Genomic DNA, 21,984 nt, shown 5'->3' on the forward strand with positions numbered 1-21,984 from the left:
CACAACTTTGCTGTTATTCAGGGAAACCCCCTGACAAATACTCAGATCCTAAACTAAAGTATAAATGTGTATCAAACTAGTCTTCTGCACCCAAATGATTTTTTGATTCTGTAAAAAGTTCAAGAAAACAAACAACTTCTAGGTCAGCAATAAATGAATTCTTCACACTTTTTTTTTTCTTTCTCAGTTCTGGTGAACAGAAGCCTATGTTTACACAAGTCTCACCATCATGAGGAAAAACCACCTCTTCCCAAGTTGGAGAATAACTAGATTAAAAAAACTGCAAGATTCCAGTTCAGATAAGGATCCAGTCTTAATTCTGCAATTAAGAGCTTGGTTAAGTTTCAAGTCTATAATTTCGTTCTTTCCTCCTGACAAAAAAGTGCTGTCAGAGAATGAGACACCCCCACAATGAGTGTTGGGACACGTGGGGTTGGATGGGGTGCATGGGGAGGATGGGCTGGGATGCTTTGAGATGCATCGGGATGGGGTGTCTGGGGTGGGATGGGACACTTGGGGTGGGATGGGATGGACTGAGATGGGCTGGGATGGGGTGCATGAGGTAAGATGGGCTGGACTGTGTTGGGATGGGGTGCGTGGGGTGGGATGAGGCACGGGGGCTGGGATGGGCTGAGACGGGGTGTGTTGGGTGGAATGGGTTGGGATTGGATGAGGCAGGATGAGGTGCATGGGTTGGGATGGAGCACATTGGGCAGGATGGGCTGGGATGGGATGAGGCGGGATGGGGTGCTTGGGAGGGAATGGAGTGCATTGGGTGGGATAGGGTGCGTGGGGCAGGATGAGCTGGGATGGGACAAGGCAAGAGGGGGTGCATGGGTTGGGATATGGTCTATGGGGTGGGATGGGCTAGAATGGATTGGGATGGAGTATGAGGGGATCGGGCATGTGGGGTTGGATGTGCTGGGATGAGGCATGATGGGGTGCTTGGATTGGGATGGGGTGCACGAGGCGGGATGGGCTAGGATGGTTTCGGATGTGGTGTGTGGGGTGGGCTGGGCTGGGCTGGGTTGGCATGGGGAGCATGGGGCAGGATGGGGTGGGGCAGGGTGGGGTGCGTGGGGCAGGATGGGCCGTGATGAGGTGTGTGGGGCAGGATGGGATGGGGCAGGCAGGGTGGGCTGAGGCCTGTGGGGCAGGATGGGGCAGGCAGGACGGGGTGCATGGGCCGGGCTGGGCCGCGACGAGGCCCCTGGGGCAGGCCGGGGCGTGTGGGGCAGGCCGGGCCGGGCTGAGGCCCGTGGGGCAGGATGGGAGGGGGCAGGATGAGGCCCGTGGGGCAGGATGGGGGGCGCGGGCCGGGCCGGGGGGTTGCAGGCGGCCCGGTGCCGCCGGCGAGGGCCGGGAGCCGCAGCCGCCCCTCGGCGCTGCCGCAGTGCGCCGGGCGCGGGCAGGGGCGCGGAAGCGGGGACCCGCCGCGGGGACCTGCGGCCGGGCCGCGACCCCCGCCGGCCGCGGCGCCGCTCCCCCCGCGGGCGCGGAGGCCGCGCGGCAGCCGGCGCCGAGCGCCGCCCCGCCGCGGGCGCGGGCAGTGCTCCCGCCCCCGGCCGCGCCGGGCGGAGCCCCGCGGGCGGCGGCCCCGCACAGTCGGCGCGGATGGCAGCGGCCGGGAGCGCGCCGCCCGCGGGCCGCATGGCGGCGGCGGGGCCGCTGCGGCTGCTGGCGCTGGCGGCCGCCGCCGCGCTGCTGCCGCCCGCCGCCGCGCGGAGGCCGCCGCCGCGCTGCGCGCCGCCCTGCAGCTGCTGGCGGGAGTCGGCGCTGTGCGTGGGGGCGGCGGGGCCGCCGCGCAGCCTGCCCGCCGACCTCGGCTCCCTGTGAGTGCGGGCGGGGGCGGCGGCGGGGGCGCCTCTGCCGGGGCGCGCCCTTACCTCTCCTTCCGCAGGAGCCTGGTGAACGGGACCTTCTCCGAGGTGAAGGACAGGATGTTCTCCCACCTGCCCTCCCTGCAGCTGCTGTGAGTACCGCGCCCGGCGCAGCGCGGCTCCCCCGGCGCTCTGCCCCTTCCCCCGGCGCGGTTACGGGCGGCCCCCTACCCATAGCCGCAGCTCCGGCAACTCCACCGCTGCAGCTGCCTTTCATGGCTGAGGGATGGATTTTCTGCGTTCCTATAGTAGCATCAAACAGCTGGCAAAACGTGTGTTTATTTACTAAAGCAGGACGGGCTGTTTTCCGATTTTGCAAGTTCTGTTTTGAGGCTCAGGTTTCCAAAGTTCCCGGCGGACTTCTCCCCCTCGAGCCGCGCGCCGTCCTCGCTCACGCTCCTCTTGTGCTAGCGCATCTCGCGTTCGCCTTGTGGCTTTGGTGGCATTAGGGGAGGCTCGGCTCGCGGGCGAGACCGGGCGGTGGGAAGGACGGACGTCCGTGGAGGTCCAAGGGAAGCACCTGCGCTGGGGGCCGCGTGCCGTGTGTGCGGGACCCGACCCGAGGGCAGCCCACGGGGTGTTTCGGGATGGCCGAGCGGCAGGTCCATCCACGCGCAGGGTGGGCCTAGGAGGGCAGCCGAGAGATGGAGCGCAGGACCGCCCGCTGCAGCCCATCGCGACCTTGGGCCGGTCACTCAGTTGCGTGCATGTTGCCGTCGGGTGTGTGCCCGCAGCTCGAGCAGTGTACCCAAGCTTTAATTTGGCTGCCCTGGGGGAGGGAGGGCGGCACGGAGATGTGGGGCTCGGCACAGGCCACGCCAAGCCGCTGGGGATCTCGGCCGCTTCCCTGCGCGCTGCTCTGCAGAGAGACCGTGCCGCTGTGCGCTCGGCCCCAGCTGCCCCGAGCAGCCCGCCTGGCTTACCGGCAGCTTAAAGGCGGGCGGTGAGGAAACTATGTCAAAAACATCTGAGGCCACCAGAAATCCAGGCCAAGTTCCACAGATCTGTGAATTAAACCGAGCCTCAGACAAGCGTGCTGAAGGCACGTGGTGGTGTGACGGGCAGCCTCCCTGCAGGGCCCGCACCCCTGCTTCGTTCTCAGAGGCCCGTGTTTCTCGCTTTTGGGGGTGGGGGGCAGCATCCCCTGGGAAACATGGGGAAAAGTGAGCAAAGCCAGGCTGGAGGCTTTCACCCGCTTTCATGGAGCGCCAGGCAACGCAGTCTGGGCAGAGAAGGTTGATGAACTACGGCTGTTTTTAGGATGAGAAGATGTGTTAGGCGAGATAACCAAATCATTGAGCACCTCATTTCTAAATACGCTGTGCTGATGTAGCAAGTGGGAAAATTATCTTTACCACTGTGTTAATGCGTTTTCTGATGTGAGATGCGTTCTCTAACCTTTCGTAGGTAAAGAGCTTACCTGGGGAAGGAGAGACTGGTGGTCTGCAGCCCCCTTTCGTTGGAAGTATGGGTCAAGACTGAGATCAGAGCATGTTCCTAGGATGCCTGCTCTGGTCTCCTCGGGGAAATAGAGGATTTCCCCAGAGTGTTTGAGCGTAAATTAAGTCCCAAACCAAAGTTTTTGCTGGAGCTCAGGCCAGCGCAGTGCCCTGGGCAGAGGAAAGGAGGACTTTTCCCACGCAGGAGTGAGGGGAACAGCAGACCTATGCCATCTCGACGAATCCCAGAGTGGTCCGAGGGAAAGCGTGGGTGGAAAATTGGAAATTAGGGAATTCTTTTGGATAGTGGTAGTAGGAAGAGTTGCAGAAGGTTATTCATTTTCATTGGATGTACTGGATTTCCAGGAAGAAATGTTGGGTTGTTTGGGGAGGGAGTGGGGAAAGGCAGTTGTTGAGAAAGGCAGACGCTGCCCATTTCATTTTATGTGCTAGATCAGATGTGGGAGTGAGGTGGGGTTGTAACCGCCACCACCAGCTTGGGCCCTGACAGGTTTTGTTTGTTAGCATAATTTGTAAGTTTGCATGAGACAAGGAATGATTAAATTACAAAAGAAATGAATGCTGAGCTGAGCACTTTCATGCATCTATCTGCTGTGGCAGCAGCCATGGTGAAGTAGTAACGCAAGGATTTGTTTTTGATTGTAGTCTGAATCTTTCTCAGATTTCTTTGGGATAATTTAGGGAGCATTTGTCTAGTATTAGCATAATAACTAGGATCACAGAGAAAGTTTGCATTTCATGTTCATTAGTCTTCTAAATTAATTTCAGTAAAATGCCTAAAGCCATACAAAAAGAAGATTAATAAGTGGCTACAGTGGAGCGATTAATGCGACATGTTCACTTGCAGCTGAAAATTCTGGTGAGATTGCACAGAAGTGATTTCTGTTGAATAAGGTTTGGTTTTCAGGCTGAATAAGAAGCTTTGCAATTTTCTTAAAACAAGGTAGCAGTTTTTGCCTTTGAATATAAATATTGGAGATCGCTTACCTTTGTGCTTTGAGGGAGCAGAGAAGGAGCTCTGCTGGCAGAGCTTCTCTGTAGCTTCTTTCTCCTGGACCTCGTTGTCGAGGCTCCGATGACAGCTGCTCCCGTGCAGCTGCATTTTGTCCCTGAAGATGTAGAGGGGGGCAAAGCAGCACCTGGAGCAGACACCAGTAGTCCCATAGTATTTTATGTGCGCTGCATCGATGGGACGATATGGGCTTGAGTCAATAAGATTAGTCTGGTCATGGTCAATAAACACAACTGGCGTAATCCAGGGTGTCAAGTTTTAATATACTTTCCTAACCCCTGCTCTCCATTTTCAGCTTGCTGAACTCTAACTCCTTCACTGTTATCCGAGATGATGCCTTCGCTGGTCTCTTCCATCTGGAATACCTGTAAGTTTGGTATTTTATGATTCCCCTGTCCTTTATAAATCAAGATGTTTTGATAAGTTGCCTAGACTCCTGCCTTGGAGAAATAGTCCTTACTGGGATTACCAGGAGCAGCAGCAAGAGAGGATTTATATTCCAGTTCTGTGCAAATGTCCTTTATGGTTGCCTACCATTTTTTCTTTTTTTAGAGGTTGCAGAGGATTTTTTTTAAATATGCCATGAATGCAAGGTGGCTCTGTGTAATTACAGTACACTGAAAAAGTCCTGCTGAGCAAGAACTTGTCCTCGATTTACAGAACAGTGCCATCATGGTCAAGGAGTTTTGAGTCTCAGGAAAGAGTTGTTGAAACCTCTTCTGCCTGTCGTCACCCTGAAGAGGAGTTGCAGAGTGTCTGTACTGCCTAGAACGACCCTGGTCGCCAGACTGGTTCTCTTTCCCCACCTTTCCCCTCCAGCTTCCCCTTTGTTCTAATATCCCATTTAATGCCCATGGCATTTATCTTTATAGTATAAATAATTATGAATATATGAATATATAAACATATATTTCATATAATGTAAAATATTGTAATTATTTATATTATTATTTATATTCTTATTTAAATTTATTTAACTTTCCTCTTCTTAACTTAGTTCGCTTCTTCATTGTTTTTTACATTACTTTCATTTCCCAATTTTTTTTTTTTTAGGTCACCCTTTTTTCTTTTAAAAAAAGTATTAGCCCTGGTACCAGGTTGTCCTCACTTCATACTCCAAAGGACTGCCATTTCTCTGTGTTACCGGAAATGAGCTGGTATGTTTTTAAACTCTGAATGTGATCTACAAGAGATTAATCTTTCCACCCATCTTTCTGTGCTGAAAGGTAACTGTGGAAAATTCTGTCTTCTCTTGGAAGAGTAATGTTCATAAAACTGACTCTTGCTAAAGACTTACAGGAAAGTGGGTATTAAGATGGGGTATATTCAAGACTAATGCTCTGTGAGGAGTAGCCAACGATAGGATTAACAGACCAAGAAGAAGTGGCTTAGGGTAAATGGTATATGCTGAAATACAGGATTCAGCTGTATCTGGATTTTTCAGTGCTAGCCAGAGTTATCTGATCATTCTTTTTTCCATGTGTCTACCTGTAAAAACAGTAATTTGCCAAATGTTTGAAAAAGGAAAACACCCTGCAAATATTCTTACATTGTTTCAATATTGACTTGCTTAAGCTTTCAGGTGCTCATGAGCCTAAAATGGAGCTTGTTACAGTAGTGTGTGCTCTACTGACAGATGCACTGGTGACGGTAGCCAGACCCATATCTGCAAGAAAAACATCCTGCCCCTTCTCAACTGATCACAGGGAAAATTTCTGCCCCTGGTAGCTAATTGCAAACTGGGGAACAGAGTTAAGGCTGATTAAAACCTTACAGTTTCAATCTCCTTTGGTAACAGCTGAACAAGTGCTCTCAGTCCATGGTTGTTGTCATTCTCCCTGCCAATGCCTCAGGTACTTCCTCCTGCCAGCAAATCCAACCTCTGCCTTTTGGGAACTCAGAGCGAGCAGCCTTTTTTCTTTCTTTCCTTCTTTTTTCCCCCTCCCCATAGGGAGGGTAACACCATTAGAGCTTCAGTAACTCATGCCTCGCAGTTATCAGTGATTAGCTGTTACAGAGAAAAAGGAAACCCTGCTGACAAACAAGAACAAGAAGTTTCTTTGTGCACAAAGCACAGACTCCAGGCGAAGAGCAGCTGGGCAGCGTCCACAGCATATACCCATACAGCACACCCGTAGCGGCAGCCGCTGGTGCGGCATCACGCCGCAGTTAGGGTGGTAATAGCAGCATTCGGGATACCCTTAAGACCATCTGGTTACATTTACGGAGCTGGGGTAACGGAGCTCTGATAAAGTTCAGACCTTTGCTAGAGATTGCAGCAGCGTGCTGGCAGGTGCGTGCCCAGGGCAGCCTCCCTTCGAGGTCAGCTTCAGTGACACAAATCCACCAAATTGTTGAGTCCCAGTGCCGATGTCTGTCGTTTGTCTGCAGCGTGTCCAGCAGAGCCGTGTTTATTTGCATGGCTGGCAAGCTGGTGGTGTGCCAGGACGCTGGGCTGGACGAGGAGGAGCGGCCGATGGCCGCTGCCTGGGTGCCGTGTCGGGAAGCGATCTGGCTGTCTGCTGTGCCGATTGAATTTGTGTCCCGAGGTGGCCTTGTAACAGAGGACGGCTGACCCTTTCCAGGCATCCTCCAGGTGGACACATGTCATCTGCACCCATTGTGTGCAGGGAGGGGCCGCGACACTTCACGAAGGGTTTGGCTCCACCTGAACCCAGGGCACTTCATCTCCTGCATCCCTGTGAGGGCTGCAGCCCCCACTTGGCTCTCTCAAGAAGAGACCTCTATTTTATCTCTATTTCCCTGGAAGGCAAACAAGGGTGCATAGGAAGAAGGGAGACACTTTCATCCCCTGAAACTTTTTGAAGTCAGTGTGTGGTTTTCTGCATCCAGGTACACCTGTACCATGCAATGTCTTGATGGTCAGCAGGCTGCCGTGCCAACCTGCTTGGCTGGGCTGATGATGTATTTACAGATGTGTCCTCAGCTGCTCTGGGGACAAGATGCTTAAATGTCAGCTCTTTCTTTAAATGCAGACGTGCAGTCAGAACTAGCAGCACCCTCCTGCAATCTATAGGTGACTTGTTATCTCCACGGAGGCTGGGGCCGTGACTTGTGCGTGTCCTGCAAAGGTGATGTCCCTGCTGGAGAGACGTGACATGTGGCAACATGGGAAAAAAGCAAAGCTTTTGGCGGCAGTCCTGCCATCTATCCACGCTTCTGTATAGATGGGATACTAGTGCGTACCTGCAGTCCACATCACTGCAGTGACAGTGGCCTGAGAGCCCGCTGGCTTTATGGGTATGGAGACAGCACTCTGCGTGCAGCAGCCCGGGCGCCCTCGGCGCTGCCCTTAAGCACGAGCTCCCCTGAGCAGAGTTATCTGGCGTCCGCAGCCTGTGAAGCACTTGTACCTCTCTGCTGCCCTGTGATTTTAAAATTTGGGCAATTTGTGAAAGGAAGGTAGGATGTTAGGTCCATCTAAAGTTCGTCTCAGAAGCTTCTCCTCCCCAGGTCTCTTTCCTCACACACCAAACTGTAGAGGAGGATTAAGTAATAGAGGAATAATATTTTTTTTGTTTGCTCATTTTGTTCATATTCTGGTAGATCTTTCTGTCATGTGCTCTTTCTTGCCCTGCCTGGTACCTCCATCATTTTACCAGAGGAAAGGGGAAAAGGGAATGTGAGTGACTCCACCAAGACTTCCTCAGTTTTAACTCTGAAGGGGCTACCCAGGAACCTGCTGAGCTTGAAGGCCATAGGTTAAAATACCATTGATGCTAATAATAGTACTAATTAAAATCTTTTTAAAAAATACTTATTTTTTTGCCTAGATTCATTGAAGGAAACAAAATTCAAACCATTTCAAGAAATGCGTTTCGTGGCCTTCGAGACCTGACTCACCTGTAAGTTATTTAACACTTAGTAGAATAATTTGTACTTGAACAAAACTCTTTGGTGCAGATAACTGGTTTTCATGCCACATAGAACATTTCCCTTTATCTCTGTGTATTAGCTACCTCAGACTGTTAATAATGTGCTTTCCACAAATTTAAAAAGCATCCTTTAAAAAACTCCTGCTCTGGCAGCACTACAGCATGTTCAGGTGCCAGTGCACACTTACGTTGGGGTGCAGCCCTTACCAGTGGATGCTGCCACTGATACCACCTTGATGTCGTATGCTTGTGATTAACATTCCTGCTTCTTTTCAGCATGTTCAGTGATTACTGTGTGTGTTACAAAGCTTTTTCTGGGTGGAATGTGTATTTTACTCTTTTTTCTTTTCTTTTCTTTTTTTTTAACGTCAGCTTCATTTTTCTCTCTCAAAGCAATCACCATTCCCAAATGAGAATAATTAATAAGTGCATGTTCCTAGTAGGTATTACCAGTGCTAGTAGTTGTATCTACTACTATCAGATAATTAACATTATGTAGGTAAAGTTAGACTTAGTAAGAGTCAAGATAACAATGATATTAAGTTCCAACTTTCTTCTCTAGTTCTTTGGCCAATAACCATCTTAAAGCTCTGCCAAGGGATGTGTTCAGTGATTTAGATTCATTAATCGAACTGTAAGTAATGAAAATCATTCTATTGACTGCCTGTTTTTGTGACTCTATTACTACTAGTCTGAGTTTTAAGTTCTGTTTTTTGTGTGGTGCTGTATCTGATATCCACACCAAAAATAAATGTGCATTTTGTTGTTCTGTCTTTTTTCATTTAAAAGTTATTTACTTAGTAGACTCTCCTAAATAACTGCTGTTTCTTAAATCACTGTTATTTTTCATGATACTGCACATAGTTTGCATTATTGTACTTTTTCTGATCTTGCACATCAGTTTTGTTTAGTGAAAGGGAGGTTAAATTTTAAGATTACAATTTCTCTGAACATTTTCTCCTGTTATTTCTGCCAGTATTTCCTGATATTATTTTAGCAAAAGGCATTAATTTAAAAAATTACCTTTTTCCTTTTGTTTTTGTGCAATGGGTAGCACGTTGCTGACTTAATGTCAGTGTTTTCTTGTATAACTAAGCAGCTAGTCAGCTTCTCCTGTTTTTGGCCTGGCTCTCCCAAATAGGAAAGTATGATTGTAAGCCACAAGGATTGCCAAGGGATTGAAGAGCAGGTACAGTGTGTGAAATCTCACATGCACAGGTGCGAGGATATTACACTGACTAGACTTCACATCAGCAGAGACTCATTAAAAATATAAGTCCCTCACAGAATTATTTCAAATACAGAGCTATTTGAAATAATTCTGTAACACAGAAATTGTACTGACAAGACTACTCTGTCAACCAGTGGTACTGGAGTGGTTTATTTAAGCAATGGGATTTATCTATGTCATCAGCAGATGATGGGAGGCAGGCTTGCAGCAGACATCCACACTGTGAGCATTTATTATATTACAGTCCTAATCCTTTGAAAACTTACAGATAAAAGTGACTTTACACATGAATCACAATTCTTCATGCTTAAGATTATACATGGGCATATTTCCTGAGTTGAAACTGTTTTCCAAGGACAACCCTTGAATGGAGGTGTGTATATACTAAGAGAGTCAGAATCAAACAAGAAGTCTTTCCTGTTCTCAGTTCAAAACTACTCAGGTATCTTTAAATTCAGTATGTCAAGGTATATGTTATGTAGTATTCATATTGCTGTCAACCTTTTCAAATATGTTTATTTCTGTGTGTTTTTTAGAGATTTAAGGGGAAATAAATTTGAATGTGACTGCAAAGCTAAGTGGCTGTTTTTGTGGTTAAAGATGACAAATTCCACTGTTTCTGATGTCCTGTGTATTGGTCCAGCAGAATATCAGGATAAGAAGTTAAATGATGTGACAAGTTTTGATTATGAATGCACCACTACAGGTATTAAGAATGTGTATTTCTAAGCACACTAAATGTGGTTAAATATCAGAAGTTTAGTCTGTGCCCGTTTTGCTTCTACAAGCATGATCTGGGGGGAGGGAAGGGAAGAAAGGGTTATATACAAAGCACTTTAGAGTACTAGAACAGGCATCAAATGCGAAAATTACATTTTAAAGCCAAAGTAAGTAGAGTTTCTATTTGGATTAAGTGATAATGGGAGAAGAGCTGTGACTGTTCCTATTCCAAAACGCTTGATTATGACTCACTTTGTGTCTTAATTTTCATCACAGAATGTTTTCTATTGTCTGGAATAAAGCCCTATAGTTATGTCAGATGAGCTTCCCAAAATCTCTGTATTTCACAGAGAGCAATGAAAAGAAGTTAGATAATGTGGCTATATCAGTCATCTTTATTCAATAGGCCACAATTTAATAGCATCAAATGTGGCAGCAATACTGCCAGCACTCCTTTATGGAACTCCATTACACTGGAGAGAGATTTCCAATAATATTCCAAGTACTGTCTTGTTTAGGATCTTGATTTCTATTTTAGGTGATGTAAAGCATGCTGAGGGGAATGGAGAGAAACTTGCATGTGTTTATGCTTTTATTTTATGAACAAATATAACTGCAGTTACCTATGTTTAAATGTAGCTACATCATACAATTGAGAATATTACCTGCAATAGTATTGCTTTTCATGTATCTGATGAGAACACGTTGCCTTTATTTTCTGTACAGTAATATCAGAGGCATTCAAGTTCTCATCTGTCATCAAGTCAGTCATCAAGAATGAGATAGAGCACCTGTAATCTTTTTTTTTTTTTTTTTTAAAGAAACAACAGAAAAGTTGATTATTAGTATCGTAAGGTAAAGTTTCAGGACAAGGTACGAAAGTCAATCCAAGGGCAATATGTGAGAGGGAAAGAGAGTCAGTCAACTCAGTTCAAAATATTTTAGAAAAGCAGCAGAGGTAAAGGGTGATAATCAGCTCTCTGAAACGATGTCAAAAACCCAGGAGTGATGTAACTTGGAACTATGCTATGACTATACTGAGGTTACATTACTGTGTCTGCCAATCCACAGAGATGCAAAAGTACCAAGTAAAAGTGAACTTTATTTTACTTCAGTCTGATTTAAAAAATTACACTGTACTAACCATGTGCAAAAATAAACCTTATCTGCCTGATCCTCAGAGCTCTGCTGACCTACTGGCCCTCTGTCACATCTTTATATCTGCATATGTAACTATAAAGTTGCTGCAGGCAAAAATCATCCTTAATGTCACTCCCTTGCCCTGCTGTAAGTGAAGTTTTACCAAGTGTAAATCTAATTGCACATGCTATAGCGTTTGCTTGGAAACTCAGGTATTATGTGGTGCAAGGATTGCCCAGCTGAGTATTTGTTCAAATGCTATCAGAGAAGCCATCTGGCTGCACGCTGCATAGATGTGATGTATATAGATGTATAGATACTACTTCAGGTAGTATAGGGTGTTTTCAGACCAGTCGTTTGCTAAGTGCTCTGAGCAAAGAGCAAGTGCCTGGGGGCTTCGGAGCGGTGGTGAGAGGCGGTGGGGTGGAAGGGAGGAGCTCTGGCATCCTCACAAAGTGGTTGAGGGGGCAGGCTGGACGCAAGAGCGGGGGAGGCTGCTGCGTGGTGCTTATCAGCACTGCAGGGGAATGTATACTTGCTTTCAGGAGGCTCGAAAACAGGCTTTGCGCTTCCATAGTCGCTGGAAACAGGCCTCATGCTTACGTTGGACCTGCTTCACACGGGCTGCCGGGCAGGGAGGGACCGTCTCCCTGAGCGGTAGTGTTTTAAAAGTTTGGCTCCTTCTGTATTCACCCAGCTGGGATGTCTTCTGGAGGGGCTGCTCTCTCCCCACCAGCCACAGGGGACTAGACTAGATACCTAAGGTTATCTGGACTAGATATCTAGAGTACTAGGTATATTAGGCAAAGTGCATTATTTAAGGCTTTTTGCACAGGGGAAGTTGCTGGAAATAAGGCAGATTGTGAATTAAGAGCCCGCTACTCCATATTCTCTCCCTGCACGTTCACCCTTTGCAAAGAGCAAGCCAGAGGTCCCCAGCACCACCGTGGTGGGACGGCCTCCCTCGTGCCGCGGGGAAGGACGGCGCGCATCTCCGGTATAGAGTAACCATCTCCACCAAAGGGAGCGCCCGAGGAAGAGGGGCCAGAGGGGCAGCGGGAACCCGCACAGAAGGGCAGCCGCGGCACGAGGGAGGCGGTGCCGACCGAGGCCGGCGAAGGGAGGGAAGAGCGGAGAGCAGCGTCCTCCTTCCTCTCCCACCCAGGCTCATCCAGGCCAAAAGACAAAGATCTTGAAAAACATCCTGCCGCCCTTACCCAATATTTACTCTATGGTCTCTTCCTAGCATTAAAGCAGGGTGGGTGGACCTGCGGGTAAAAGCAGTTCAAGCCCCACAGCCCGAATTTCATGTCAAGCCTGCGGTGGCAGCGGCTCTTTACCGTGTAACTCTGGGCTGTGTTAGAGTCTGGGATTTCCAACTGTTCCTAAAAGTGGCGTGTACTGTTTTTTACTGATTACTACTTTAGTTAGCCACTCGTATGCATCCAGTGATGTAATGAGCCCAATGACAGGTACAAGTAGAAACAGCTTTCTTAATATTGTATCATTTTGGAACAAGGTGGGTTTAAACATACAAACTGGCTTGCTTTAATTCGCAGATGCCATACACCTGCCCTCAAAGTGTTTCAGAACTGTTCAGATGTTAAAAAAGATGTCTCTTTTGGTGTTGGATCTGGGTTTGGGTTGGTGCTTTTTTTGCTTTTCCCAAGATTTTAAGTATATTTTGATTTTCTGTGACTGTATCAGTTATTGTTGCATCCTTAGTTGCATTTTATGATTATCACTTACTTTTTTACTCTCTGCCTACCTTGCTGTCAGCTCTCTCCAGTCCTGCTATTTTCCCAGTGAGAATGAAGATAAATTCCTTGTTTTCACACTGGCATTTATGAATCAAGCCCATGGTCTATTTATAGTAGTAGCCCAAAGAATGGAGACTGTCATTTCTTTTGCAGCTGTGGAGTCTGGAGTATTTGTTCAGTTGTAGTTGTCTATCTTTATTTTCCAGAAGTATAACTCCTCAAGGGTAGGGCTTTCAAGCATGCGTAGGCGTAAAGTTCTTCACTTGAAAGCAATTATTTTATAACAGACCAAAATGAAGGATCAGAGTGAGGACTTAATTAACGTTTCACCAAAATTCCTGGATGCTCAGGCCCTTCCGGAGCAGGAATGAATAGTGAAGCATGAAGCAAATGGAGCTTAATACAGAGGCATGTCTGATTCTGCAAAGAAACTTGATCTTACTGGAAGTTTCATTTCCTTTTCTGTATAACTATAGCTGTATATAACTTCAGTCCAGGTCTTCTGCTACATTCTACAATGAAGCATGTTATAAATGTTGTTTTTCCTGTATCAACTCTGCTATATTGATTTCTTTTTCTGAAAATTAATGACCTAGCCCAGGTGTCAGTCCAAGTATCAAATTCAGACCCAAGTTTCCTCATTTTGCCCCAAATGGGCTGTAAGCTGACTACTGACTTGGCGCAAGGTGAATTTTAGAATTAAGTCTAAAAAAATGCTTGGTTTTTGAGAAGAAATCTTGCACTTGGGAGTTAAGTTCCTAATCTTAATGGGTTGCTTCAAATCCTCAGTCTTAGAATGTAGAACACATTTTCCACTAGATAGTAATTTGCAGGTTGGTCATATTTTATGCCTAAAGTACTTTACAATGTCCCATAAAGCATTATGTTAACTGAGTTTTTGATTACACCGCTTTGTCTATGGTCTAGCCAAAATGGGGTTGTCCCCAGGCAAACTTCAGATATAATTTCACTTTCTGCCTGGTTTAGCATAACACAAATTGCAAGTGATTAAATTTGCATGTCTTTAACAAGTTATTGGACTTGAGCTAGAAGTTGCTGCCTCTCAGCTTGAAAGCGATTTTAGCAAGGCCATTTCACTTGACGGGAAAGCAACTTCCAGCTGAGGGGAAAGAGACTTCTCTCTCGATGGCATGCGACCATGTGAACATATCTTGATTTCACTGGTGTCAGCCAAACTAGGTGCAAAATCAGAATTCTGGTGCTATTTACCTATCTTTGTCTCCTTGGAAAAAGTTTTTCTAGAGGACAGTTTATGATGCCTAAAGCAGGAGACTCTCTTTCCTGATTGCTGCATGCCTGACACGTGAGCACTGACAATTCCATGTTATACAAAATCCAGAGTATTTCACTTGAAAGCATTTTCCAGTCTTAACGATTGTAATCAGCAACCACTTATTTTGTATCCTAGGATGTATCCTAATTGTTATCAATGTATGTTTCTAGATTTTGTTGTTCACCAGATTTTGCCCTACCAGTCAGTTTCAGTGGATACATTCAACTCTAAGAACGATGTGTTCGTAGCCATTGCACAGCCTAGCATGGAGAACTGCATGGTCCTGGAGTGGGATCACATTGAAATGAATTTCAGGAGTTATGACAATATCACAGGTATATGAACACTGGGATTCCAGCTGTTGATGGACTACTGGCATTTCACAAGGAGAAATTGTGAAGAGGAGATTCATAGATGGGAACCAGTTGATGCTTTTTGTCCTGAGTCTCTGAAATCAGCAGTTCGAAGTGTGTAAGGTTTGGACAAGAATGATTTTATGGAGTAGCGCATCTTTTTAATACATGCACTTTTAACCTCGCTGTAGCAGACAAGTTAGGCTTTTTCTTGTCTGTATGAGAGTTCTGGTCTTGTAGACAGGTCTGAAGGCACCTATGCTCGCTGTGCATGTCACACTGTGGCCCAGCTTCGACACTGCCTATGTTATGCTATAGGTTAAAGTACATGTTAAAGAAGCACTTACTGTTGCCCAAGTGCCTGCAAAACTAAATATAAAAATAATCTCCTGCGTGTAGAAAGAAATAGATACAGATGGTGCGTCTAGGGTGGGCAGGTCAGGAAAGCTTGTCCCACAGCTGAAGATAATGTTAAAATATTTAAGCCATGGCTGTTACCTAAATAGGTGTCCTATAAAGCCTCCATGTTTACTTTCCATTTACAAAAGTGCTAAATTTGCATCCTGGCCAGATTCCTTACCAAATAATAGCCCATGTGCATATCAGGTGATTTTCTAATGCTAGGAACCGTTCGGTCCCGAGCTGACATTTGTGGTGCTATACAAAGCTCAGTCAATCAGCACTGTGTCTGCTGACAGCAGGGAGGGAGTCTTCAGAGCTGTTATACACTGTCAGGTTTCCCAGCCACTTCAAGCTATTAGTACTGAAGACTTTGGAGCTAAATTTATCCATGAAGCATCCTTTCCTCCTGTTCCTTGTGACATGCGATAGATTACTTCTTACCTTGCAGTCTTGGTAACAAAGAGCATGTTGTGTCTTCAGCAGGTGTTCTGGGAAGTTTACAAAGAGAGCAAAGACCTACCTCCTCAGCTCAGCTTTGCGTCACTACCAAAAGTTTACAAGATGCTAATGGAGAATTTTGCATTTTAGGTTCTGTTATGTGTTGGTAGATGAGGGAAAAATATATGTCAGTGGATGTAAAATTAGAAACAGATGGAACAAAGAGAACTAGCAGAGCTCTAGAGAAGCTCTGGAAATGAAGTTGGGAGCTTAGGTCACTTGCAAGGCTGGACAAAACAACTGGTGAAATAGTTCATTTGTGTGAGTTTGTCTTCCAGACGTATTTCACCTTCATCTGAATGGCATGATTAGGAGACACTTCCACTCAGGACTTGTGTCTGGCTCCTTTGCACACCCAGCATGTGTGCCAAGACTCATTTCTGAAATGACACACCTGGGTTTTTGGAAGGCCGGAGCTTAAGCTCTGGACTCCAGATATAAGTGAGCTAGAGACTTCTGTCAGAGTACACAAAGGTAAGAGCCTTTTGCAGAGCCTAAAGAGCATTTTGTAGGGCTCAGGATCCAGCTGCACACTCCATGGAGAGTTTCATTACTAACTGTATGTTTGGCATTCAGATGTCCAAATTTTGCTCTTTACGACATGGGCAAATGGACCTGAACTAGTTGTCAGGATTGCCTTTATAGTCGATACGCAGAGAAATAGGCATTGTTGCCCTCTCCAAAAGGAGATATCTGCAATAGGCCAGATGAATTCTTTTCTAGAAGCATTTTTTTTGACTAGATTAGGCCGGAAGGAGCTTGGATGATCAGCTCAAGTATGGATGTCTACACTGCAGATACCTAGTGGTATTCCGGATAAGTCTCACCCCTCCTCCAATACTAGCCCTGGAAGGATGATAAGTTATCACAGGTCAGATCTGAAACAACCATGGATAGCAGGCCACCTAAGATGCCAGTGCAAGTCTCCTGAAATGACTTTGACAGAGCAAGCATAGAAGAGTCTGTGCAGATACACCTCTATTTCAACTGTATGTTTACAAGAGGAATTCCTCTTTTCTTGCAATAGGTGCTTTCATAGTCTGGTTGTTACCCTTTTAGATGCGGATCTTCTATAGTGACTTGACATTTATCAAAATGGACCTTAACCTGATCTGATCTAGTCTGGCAACTGCATTATTCCTAAATATTTTGAGTTGAACATACATCTGGAATTTCAAGAATGCTTGGAAAACTTTAACAAACAACAAAGTTAGGTTTATCTTTTCATCTTGTTGTCAGGTGATGTATCCATAGGATACATCAATATTTCCATTTACAGTAATGAAAATGAGGGTCTGCCTTCTTGGAGCAAGAAAAAACTGGAAAGGCAGACAATCCAAGAGTAAGAGAATTCCAAATTCCTGCTGAGTCATGAAATAACAAGTCTTATTATTTTGGAGTAGTAAAACTTGGCTCAAATAATTGTTTTGGATATTAGGGGACAGGTGCTTGAACAGAGAAAGAAAAAGTATTCTGGATAAAAAGGGGTGAGTGTTTTAGGGTGCATCAAATTTGCACACCTCAGCAGCTGTGATAGTTCCAACATCTGAAGTCATCTTTCCGGTTGTTGGGTGGAAAATAAAAATGACGTGTGATACAGCATGAAAAGAAGCTCTGGTGGCATGCAGTAAAAGACAAAAACAGTGATGGCATGGTGAAGATTTAAAAAAAAAAAAAAAAAAAAGGAATGGGGTGATTTTGCAAATCTCTGTTTGTGTTGTAAACAGTACTGTGCTAATATATGTGCTTTTTTTCTTTGGGCAATAGGTCAGTCCATAGTGGGATGTAAAGCCATTCTTGTTGGTGACCAAGTCTTTGTGGTGGTGGCACAGCTCTTTGGTGGCTCACACATTTACAAGTATGACGAAAGCTGGACAAAGTTTGTTAAATTCCAAGATATTGAAGTATCTCGCATTTCCAAGCCAAATGATATAGAGCTTTTTGAGATAGACAGTGAGATGTTTTTTGTTATAGCAGATAGCTCTAAAGCAGGTTTGTCAACAGTGTACAAGTGGAATAACAAAGGTTTCTACTCCTACCAGTCACTTCACGAGTGGTTCAGGGACACCGATGCCGAGTTTCTGGATATAGATGGGAAATCACATTTAATCCTCTCTAGCCGCTCACAGGTTCCCATCATACTCCAGTGGAACAAAGTTTCAAAAAAGTTTGTCCCACACAGTGAAATCCCTAACATGGAGGATGTCTTGGCCGTGAAGAGTTTTAGGATGGAAAATAGCCTGTTCATCACACTCACAAGATTCATTGGTGACTCCAGAGTCATGAAATGGAATAGCAAACAGTTTGTGGAGATACAGGCTCTTCCATCCCGAGGAGCCATGACGCTGCAGCCTTTCTCCTTTAAGAATAATTACTACCTAGCCTTGGGAAGTGACTATACCTTCTCCCAGATATACCAGTGGGATGGTGAGAAGAAGCTCTTCAGGTTGTTTAAAGAAATCTATGTGCAAGCACCGCGTTCTTTCACAGCTGTGTCAACGGATCGAAGAGATTTTTTCTTTGCTTCTAGTTTTAAAGGGAACACACAAATATTTGAACATATAATCATTGACCTGAGTTTATGAAAAGCTGCTGAAGTGAAATTCATTTAGAATGGCATTTATACACAAGCAAAACAAAGAGAGACCCATCCAAAAATAGGGTGCACCTGTGGAGTGCGACAGCATTTTCTGGACTTCTAAAACTTGCCTATTAATCAGGGATTGCATCTACTTGGTTACTGCATGACATGTCCATTTTAGCGTTTTTCAAAGACACTTTACAATCTGCAGTCATTCAGAGGGGAGTGCAGTGCATTAGGATTAATTCTGACATCAAGGACTGATCTGAATTTTACCTAGAAAACTGCCTTAAATTGAATATCTCATTAAAAAAGCAAAGAGGAAACCATACAAAGCATAGAAATGGCCTTGATTCCTAAACTAACATCTCAGTAGTGATATTTAAGATGGGAAGCAGTTGTGCATAGTTGCTGATAGACTGTAAAAGTGAACAGAAACTTTCCAAAATGCACTATCTGTTGGGTTCTTGAGGTCCGTCTTCAGAATCTTTGTTGTTTATAATAAGCCTAAGGCATCACTTTAATTCATTGCAGATCAAAGGGAAAGTCATAATCCACTGCTATTTTTCTTCCCTTAATCGGTATTTCAGTAACAAATTGTGCATTACAAATACCCAGCCCAAAATGGCTGGGTAGCCAGGAAAAGAAGGGTCTGTCACTTCTGGACTGTGGGATCTTAACAGTGTTAGGTTAATACTGACAGAAAGTCAGAGAGCTGCTTGGTGGCATGAGTGAATCAACTGCAAGCTCAGTCCAATTTATAATGTATTAATAGCTTTTCCAAAAATACACCCCATTTGGCCCTCAGTCACACTCTTCCTGATGATCCCCGTAGCTTCTGGGGCATTTTAACAAGGAATCTGTCATGATCTCCCGTTCTTCTAGAAAGCACAGCTTAAATTTAGTTTGAAAGATACATCTGTGTTCATGTTCTCCAAGCCGTAGGTCTCCTGCACACAGTGAGCTGATTTATTCTCCAAAGTTCTCACTCCAGCACAGCTCCCAAGCCGTAAATTCAAATGTAGGTCATCACAAGATGTATTTGGGGAGTCGTTCTTCTGGCTGAGATCTAAATGCTACTTTGGTATCACCAAATCTTTTGAAATCAAGGCAGCCAGAGCTGTTTCAAGCTAAGCCTAACCCTGGCTCCAAAATAGGAATTTTCCTCTTGATCGTTCCAGGCTTTTGTCAGGATGCCAGCCAAAAAGTCAGATTGAACAGCAGGATGTGAACAGACCATGCTATATTGGGTACTCTTAAAAATATTTTGGGTGGCTGCAGACAAAGACATTCCCTCATCCTCAGCAGGGTAGTCATGGCATGCATAGAGCCTCTGCCAGGCTGTCTACACCCTTATCCATAAAAGCTGCATATCAGAGCCTTCTTTTGTTTCACTTATGCAATATGTTTCTTTAAACTTTCCTACTAATTAGCATATTAGCCTGTTTTATCATGAGCCTGTTTCTGCTGCACTCCTGACTTGGGGAATAACAAGGCTTTGTGTAAAGCAAGCAGAGCAAATGAAGCTGCCCTTTATTCTTCGTTAACAAAGGCTATCGCAGCGCTGCCGGAGCTTCACTTTTTTGCCTTGAACATGCAGAAACAAGATCTATTATCACAAATAGAGATGTTCCTCACAGGCTTTGCGACATCCAAGATGTGAACGGTGCCGCAGAAGCAGATGATGCTCAAGGACTCCCATGAGGAGTCATAAGCTACCAGTGACCCGGAGTATCCCAGTCTTCACCAACTTTTGTCTAGCTGCTCTGAAATAAAATTATTCCTGGCCTGACAGAGATACTCATTTTATTGTGTTTTTAAATTCCGTGTTAATTTTTCTCCTAGGTAGGTGCTCATCCTGGGTTTATTTTTAAGTACAGTTCAGCTCTCTGAAGTATTGAGCTCTGCCTCTGAATCCGAATGCGGTGTCAGTTCCCGTGATTCAGGCTAGTAGATACTCTCTGTCTTCATCTCGCAAACCAACCGTCTGCAGAAAGTTTTGGCAATAGCTCTCCTAGGATTAAGCCAGCAAGTCCCACAAAACTAAGATATGATTAGCATGTCTGACAGTGAATGAAATTTCTTACTGTTTTCCCGGTTTACTTTTTAAAGCCTCTCCTTATGCAGTGGATATGGCTGGCAAGCAGTTTCTTTAAACTGCATTGTCAGAGGCGTTTTTCGTTGCTTTTCTGTCCGTTGTGCCTGTTTAGCTACGGTCATTTTTTCTGCAAAGGAGGGGCATTTCTCAGTGCGCTAGCACTTTCTTTTCGGGCTCACTGCTAGTACGCTTAACTCAGCAAGGGACATAAGTCCAAAAAGTAAAAAGCTAGTTTAAAGGAACTGGATCTTGATATTTTTGATCCGAAGGAACGCAAGAGGATGGTGGAAAAGGGCTTTTGTATCCAGTAGCAAACGATTGCACTATTCGAGAGCCAAGGGGCTTTGAGACTCGGCTATCAAGTTGAATTAAATTAAAACAGTCTCTGCAGAGACGGGCTTAATAAAGAGGATAAAGTGATCAACGGGAGTGTAGCTCATTCGCGTGGGACCAGAAGGAGCGAGTGCGGAGAGTGGATGTTGCAGGCCAGCAGCGTCTCTGCTGCACAGCCGCCGGCCCCGGAGCCGAGCACCAACCCCGGCCGGAGCGCCGGCTCGGCACCCGCCCCGCTTTCTGCCGAGTTAGCACACGGGGCTGTCCTGGGATCAAAGCAGCAGGGAGGGGGGCACAGAAGCACCAGCTGGTGAAGAAAAGGGGTCACCATGCATTTTACAGAGCTAAGTAAGGCAGTGTCTCAAAAAGAGCCTTGTTCTGCTCTCCCTGTTCCCAAGGAAGAGCTCCAGATTACAGCCAAAATAACAGCAGTTACTACGTGCCTAAAATACTGTTTCTTTCTGCCTTTCCAAATGCAACAATAGTATTGTCTCCCTGGCCTGTATTCTGTAATATAAATTGTTTTGAGTAGTAAATAAACTATGCATATCCATAATTTACTGCAGCTGTCAGAACATCAGGAAAGTGTAGGGCAGTGAGAGCGGATAACAGAACATGCCCCTTGGTAATTTTTAATGTATTTTCAAATACGTACAATTATGTAAAGAGCAGTAGTTTATATAAAAATACATTTAATACAGTATGGTAGCTACAGTGGGAACATTTAAAGGCTGCATATACATTTAGCTTTTTTTAGTAAAAAGGAGATGATGTAATCTATGCTACTGACTGATGTGTGTACTCTTTCAGTATATGAATAAAATGTAGTAACTGAGACTAATAGTCGTGCATTGTGTGTGTTAAAATATCCATACTGTGAAGTAAGTGTGTTCCCGCATGAATTCAGAGGAACGCTGGGTTTCTCGGGTTCCTTGGAAATGGAGCTAGTGTGTGGTTCAGGGTTGTGAGCTCTCTGCACACCAGCCACAAAGTGACAAATTATTTCCTGCTCCTGTCGTATACTAGAGAAAATCAGAAGACAAACTATGCACTGTGCTCCTGGGCGCATCTGTGACTCACCTGGAGGGTGGTGGATTGACCATATGCCAGAAGACCTCATACGGATTTGCTGTCAGACTGGTAGCAGCTTCTAGCCAGAGTTCCTGAACTACAGCTCTTGTTTTGCCTGTACGGTGCTGAGACATACTTAAGTGGCCCGGGGTAAAAAAAAACCCTGTTAAAGCATGTTCTCCTCATTAGGAAGAGGCACGGTTCCCAAAAGTAATTGCAAAAACTAGCACTTAAAATACTTCGAATGAGAGTAGA

General features: G+C 45.5%; 1 protein-coding gene across 2 annotated transcripts; it reads left to right on the forward strand.

Moving 5' to 3' along the window:
• The first annotated feature begins 1,569 nt into the window (after positions 1-1,569).
• On the forward strand, positions 1,570-21,499 carry LGI2 (leucine rich repeat LGI family member 2). Of its 2 annotated transcripts, XM_064511347.1 has the most exons (8): positions 1,570-1,832; positions 1,901-1,972; positions 4,648-4,719; positions 8,147-8,218; positions 8,811-8,882; positions 10,016-10,185; positions 14,564-14,728; positions 17,414-21,499. In XM_064511347.1, exons 1-8 carry the CDS (start codon positions 1,615-1,617, stop codon positions 18,229-18,231), a joined length of 1,659 nt encoding a protein of 552 aa, XP_064367417.1. In that variant the 5' UTR covers positions 1,570-1,614; the 3' UTR covers positions 18,232-21,499. The 2 variants fall into 2 exon arrangements, with proteins under 2 accessions (XP_064367417.1, XP_064367418.1); XM_064511348.1 differs by lacking the exon at positions 14,564-14,728.
• Positions 21,500-21,984: the final 485 nt, after the last annotated feature.

Source organism: Dromaius novaehollandiae, chromosome 4 (genome assembly GCF_036370855.1).
Source record: "Dromaius novaehollandiae isolate bDroNov1 chromosome 4, bDroNov1.hap1, whole genome shotgun sequence".
Taxonomy (NCBI): domain Eukaryota; kingdom Metazoa; phylum Chordata; class Aves; order Casuariiformes; family Dromaiidae; genus Dromaius; species Dromaius novaehollandiae.

Coding starts and splice junctions, on each gene's coding strand:
- LGI2 (XM_064511347.1), top strand. CDS start 1,615: ATGGCAGCGGCCGGGAGCGCGCCGCCCGCGGGCCGCATGGCGGCGGCG. Junction 8,883..10,015: donor TTAGATTCATTAATCGAACT/GTAAGTAATGAA, acceptor TGTGTTTTTTAG/AGATTTAAGGGGAAATAAAT. Junction 10,186..14,563: donor TTATGAATGCACCACTACAG/GTATTAAGAATG, acceptor GTATGTTTCTAG/ATTTTGTTGTTCACCAGATT.